This window comes from Mya arenaria, chromosome 12 (genome assembly GCF_026914265.1).
Source record: "Mya arenaria isolate MELC-2E11 chromosome 12, ASM2691426v1".
Taxonomy (NCBI): domain Eukaryota; kingdom Metazoa; phylum Mollusca; class Bivalvia; order Myida; family Myidae; genus Mya; species Mya arenaria.
The window spans coordinates 14,308,879-14,314,473 of NC_069133.1; the positions used below are offsets into that span (position 1 = coordinate 14,308,879).

Consider the following 5,595-nt stretch of genomic DNA (forward strand, 5'->3'; position numbering starts at 1 on the left):
AAAGACATTTTGACCAATAAAATGCTATTGTTTTGTTGTTGAGACCCCTTCATCACCCAACCACAACGCTTCGAATTTATTAATTATTCTAATATTTACATTTCTATATGTTCATTTTCAGATTGGAGTTAACCCTCAATTAAAGAGCTAAGTCAAAAGAAAAAACACGGTATTTCTACAAATTAACGATTGATGGATGAGGGCCTATTAAAACAAACAACTGGTGATTGATTACGATGCGTCTACGTTCATAGAGGACAATCGTTCCTACCGAGTCCATTAAAGGTCCACGGCATTATATAAGTCCTCTACTCAAATTGCAAACATCACAGTGTCTCCTGGTACTACGGTGATACCTGCAAACTAGTAAGTGTTTCGTTTACTGATTAACGGTTCGGTAGTGTTGATGTTAATTGTAATGTTGTCAAATTATTTCATTTTCAAAGTTTTCTCAGACTTATTTGAATTGCAAATATGATGGTGTAATTATGTGCATTTTGAAGGTGTAAAGATAAATTTCATCAGGTGGTATGTTGTAAAGTTTGCAGTTTTCAAGTTAATTAAACAACACTCATGTCATAGATACAGGACAAAATTGCATGAAAAAATACGATACAACTAATTGAAACATTACAAGCAAATAGGACATAATACAGATATTTATTTATATTTTCTAACTATAAATACGTTTTAGGCTATTGAAAATTAATATATAAGCTAAAACAAATGTACATCTATTTGTAGAGGGGAATATAGTGTAACATTCTTAGACTAAATTTATTAACAAAACAATTTTGTATTATCATTGGGATTGATTTTCATGCTTTCTTTAAATATCAAAACATTAGGATGTTGGTATGATACTTTTCTCTAAAGATATTTTTTTCTGTATTCTGTAAAAAAAGCTACATACTAGAACATAATGGAATTTATCACCAATACCGGTTTTAGGTTGAACTTATTTTTCCAAGATTAAAGATTTTACGAAATATTTTATTAAATGACGTCATCACGCTCCACTTTGCATATTTTTATACTATATTATAAGATTGCACCTAAATCAACAAATCACCCATGGGTTTTATATAAAATAAATGTTTCTTTCCGGTAGCAGTGTTAATATAGGATAATAAAGAGGAGAGGAACTTATATAAGTTTGCTGAACTTGTTTTCTTATTTCTTGTTCATTATTGTACTTGTACCGAATACAAAAATAACTTTGAACTCAAAACAATATCGAATTATGTAGTATTTTGCATTAATGGTTCTTCTATCTTAACTCGAAATAGCTGTGCATGTGCGGTAGCACCATCGCGGACAGTACTTTACAGTGAACCGGAACAAAGACCCCGCAGTCATAATAAGTCATTTCTTAACTGAAGACAATTTCTTAACATGTTCATAGTCAAATTAAAGGACTATCAGCTTGTTAGTTTTTAAAGCATGTATATTACATAAGAATAATGAATATAATGTATATTAGATAATAGTTAGTCATTATACCATATGATCAGTGAGATACATAACTTATGAAATTAACTTGAGATTAGAAATGACTAAAGATATTTTATGAATGATGGCCCTTTAGTCGATCATATCTTAATGCCACAAAAATGCTATCCATACATAAAGAACTTCATTTGTTTCGATATAAGACTCAATGCATGATTATGGTAACACTTAATGATGGCAACAATAAGTTTAAACTTTGTTTGATTACGATATTTTACGGGTTTTTTTACAACCACTCATTCGAACAGAATATTGTAAATCTAAACGTTAATTATTATTTTTCAATAGTTCCAACGAGTTCTAGGAAAACAGTAATTTTTCTGACACATTTCTAAATTATTCTTCACAGTTGAGCTCTTGTTTGAACTGTTTACGGTGCTATATCATTTAAACATGAACCATGTTTACATTTTACACTAAATAATTTATTCGATGTGTGTTTACGTAAAACGTGAACAAGTCACTTTAATCCGGAAATGTAATATCTGAAGGGTTTAACATGACCCTTCGTAGTTCGTTAAATTTGTAAATGTTAGCCATAGCGCTTCCTTGTGCCCGTAATAAAAAGCAACAACAAATTTTACAGCCGCACATGGTGAAGTTATTACAGTTATTTCTCCATGAAATATCCTGATTGTAATTATTTACGCATTAAAACTCACTTTTCAGGAACAATGAAGGTCCTTTTCTTTTTTGGAATCTGCCTTGCACTTTCACTCTCTGTATCCTACGGTCATGTACGTGGCGGTTACTATAGTGGTGGATACGGAAGCGGTGGGTACGGTGGCGGTGGATACGGTGGCGGTGGACTAGGTGGAGGATACGGTGGCGGTGGATACGGTGGCGGTGGAATTGGTGGCGGTGGATACGGTGGCGGTGGAATTGGTGGCGGTGGATACGGTGGCGGTGGAATCGGAGGAGGATATGGAGGTGGTGGATACGGTGGCATTGGAGGTTACGGAGGCGGTGGATACGGTGGCATTGGAGGATACGGTGGCGGTGGATACGGTGGAGGTGGATACGGTGGAGGTGGATACGGTGGCCTTCATGCTGGGTACGGTGGCGGTGGATACGGTGGCGGTGGATACGGTGGCGGTGGATACGGTGGCGGTGGAATCGGAGGAGGATATGGAGGCGGTGGATACGGTGGCATTGGAGGTTACGGTGGCGGTGGATACGGTGGCATTGGAGGATACGGTGGCGGTGGATACGGTGGCATTGGAGGTTACGGTGGCGGTGGATACGGTGGCATTGGAGGATACGGTGGCGGTGGATACGGTGGTGGTGGATACGGTGGCATTGGAGGATACGGTGGCGGTGGATACGGTGGAGGTGGATACGGTAAACACGGTGGACACGGTCACTTTTGACATGGCGGAGGATACATGAGCTGATCTTGGACCGGTTCGGCCGGATATGGTGTTTGTTACGGTCGTCATTATCAACATTGTTTCGAAAACATATCTGGAGCGTGTATTTGATTGATGACGATAATTGTTTCAGATAAATTCATTGATCCTTTCTGCTTATAGATCTTAGAATATGTAATAAAATATGTTAACATATGTGAGTTACATAAAACAAAGAACTTAAACTTAACGTTTTATTGTTTATGAATGTCCGCTATATTTTTGTAATTTGGGTAATTTTCTTTCATCATTTCTGATAAAAAATGCTTGCTCGTAATTTTTTTTTAAATAAATTTAATATACACTATGAATCGTCTTGTAGTTTATTTGTGGGTGGGTAACAGTAAACAGCATTGCCTAAAACATCAAACTGCAGTGCAAGACAATATAGAGGTCCTTCCACATTTGGGAACTGCGTTGATGAAGGAATCGCAAAGAGTCACTGTCCTACAGAACATCAAAAAATGTTAAATGAATCAATATGGTCGATCGTCCTGCATCACCATCATGATCTAAATGTACTCATTCTGTGTATCTAATGAGATTGAAATAAACATCATGTGTCACTGTTTCAACGAGTTAAAGAATAGTATGACGAGTTAGTTTCACTGTTATATAGACCTACATTCATTTCCAAATCAAAGGTAAGCGCGCACAGGCCTGGAACATCATTTCGACGACGTCAAATCTGAAATGACGTTACGCTCACATACAAATTGGTGCGCATTTTATGCATATAATAAATGGAAACATGTTTACTTCAGTGGATGATTGCAATATATTTTCCGTAAGATCATCAAAATGAAATGACACTAGCTTTTGGTGCTCATTCGGTGAACTATATTGCAAATCTTACACTGCAACAACAATTATCCGCAACGTTACTCTTACCAGCATTACCATCAAGGTCTTCATTCGATTTTATATGATGATAAAGATGACATTATTAAAGAAGATGTTTTGATGAAAATGTAGATTTTGCTTACGATGATAATGATGGTCGTCATCCTAACGGTCATTATTGCATTGGACATCATCACAATCAACATCATAGCAAATGTTGTGATAAGATAATAAGATTCGTCATCGTGAGGATGATAATAAAACTGATGATGGTCAGTAGTAGGAAAAGGACGATTATTGGTATGATGGTGATCATCATTATCTCAATTATCGTACGAAAAAAGCATCATCTATGTTAAATACATTCATCTTGCCATTTTATCAATGTGAAAAAAACGTACTATTGGCTTGGGAGAAGGATTTGTGATAGGTCCCAGCTCATGCTTATGAAGAAAATAGTATTCTTTTCTTTGAAATGATAAATGCGTGAACGCCATCTCCAATTGTAAGTACAAGGGTCTACTGTGTGGTATGGTGCAAGATTATAGGATCAAATAGGTTAACCTTAAAGGTCCATGTTTGGTAGTCCATATTTAACATTAAATTATATTTTGGTTCATTCCGCAATGACTTTATTTTCTTTATTTGTCAGTTATTAATAGCAAGTGATCCGATTAGCTACATCAATCATAGATCCAATAAAGACCAATATTAAATACCGGCCTTGTACAATGGCTGTTTCGATAAAATGGTATACTACATTACCAATATCGTTAAAACTTGGTAATGCATTATAAACATCTGGCTGCTACATCACAAAATCTCAATGTCAGTCTGTTGTGATATTTGGCCTGATTTATCAGTTTCTTTAGGTGGTATATTTAAATGGCTGATGTTCGACCAAGTCTGAAACAATAGGTAGTGTAAGACAATTAAATCTCTGGAAGTGCCGAATGCGCCAATGCTTTGATTTTATCGATGTTTTGTTTACAAAATAATATTGTCTTGAAACTTACAACTTAAAAACCTTTGGTTCAAGTGGCAACCTCAGAATTTCAAATGTGCAATAATATCTCAAGATTTGACTGACTCATTATTCAATCTTTGATAAAGTTCCAGTAGACACAACACTTGAACACATTGAAAGCCATTCATCAACTTTAAAAAGTTAGTGAATAATGATTTGTCTGGAAAGTGTTGTAGACGCTTTCAACATTAAAACAACAGTGAAATGTGCTACCAAAGGTTTCTTAAACTTTAGTTTTAGGCTTACTTCAAGTATGAATACTTATAATCTTTCAAAATCAAAATTTACAATGTCGCCATTACTACATATTTAGTACATATTTGAATGTTGTAGTTTAAACATCGTTTCACCATTCGATGCTGCGACAAATAACTGTCAAGAGTGTTATCAAACGTTACTTAAACTAAACATATTTGTAGGCCAATTTCAATCGAAAAATTACCCTATTAACTGTTGCTCCACACTTAATTTCACGAAACTTACTCCGGCTGGTTTTACTTTTGCGCCAAAATAACACGTGGCTACTCAAGGGCGGAGCTAGTTGGTCAACTAAATGCTAACACGAAAAAAGTTAGATATCGTTTTTCACTAAACATCAGTAACCATTTATAAAGGTTTACAAAACGTGGAAATTTCAACCTGTAATATATCGTGTATGTAAGGAGAAACCAGCTGTCCGGGCTGTCCAAAACCGCGAGATTTCCAAGAGATTAATGTTTAAAGACAAATGTGCATTGCGTGAACAGGCGAACTTATAAATCCTTAAAGTAAAACCACTAAAACAGTATAGGGATTCCAGAATTA

General features: G+C 35.6%; 1 protein-coding gene across 1 annotated transcript; it reads left to right on the forward strand.

Moving 5' to 3' along the window:
• Positions 1 to 279: 279 nt before the first annotated feature.
• Positions 280 to 3,232, forward strand: LOC128212284 (acanthoscurrin-2-like). Its single transcript, XM_052917661.1, has 2 exons — positions 280 to 366; positions 2,182 to 3,232. The coding sequence occupies exon 2, from the start codon at positions 2,187 to 2,189 to the stop codon at positions 2,880 to 2,882; it is 696 nt and encodes a 231-aa protein (XP_052773621.1). The 5' UTR covers positions 280 to 366; positions 2,182 to 2,186; the 3' UTR covers positions 2,883 to 3,232.
• The last annotated feature ends 2,363 nt before the right edge of the window (positions 3,233 to 5,595 follow it).

Excerpts from the sequence above, each read along its gene's own strand:
- LOC128212284 (XM_052917661.1), top strand. The coding sequence starts at position 2,187 with ATGAAGGTCCTTTTCTTTTTTGGAATCTGCCTTGCACTTTCACTCTCT.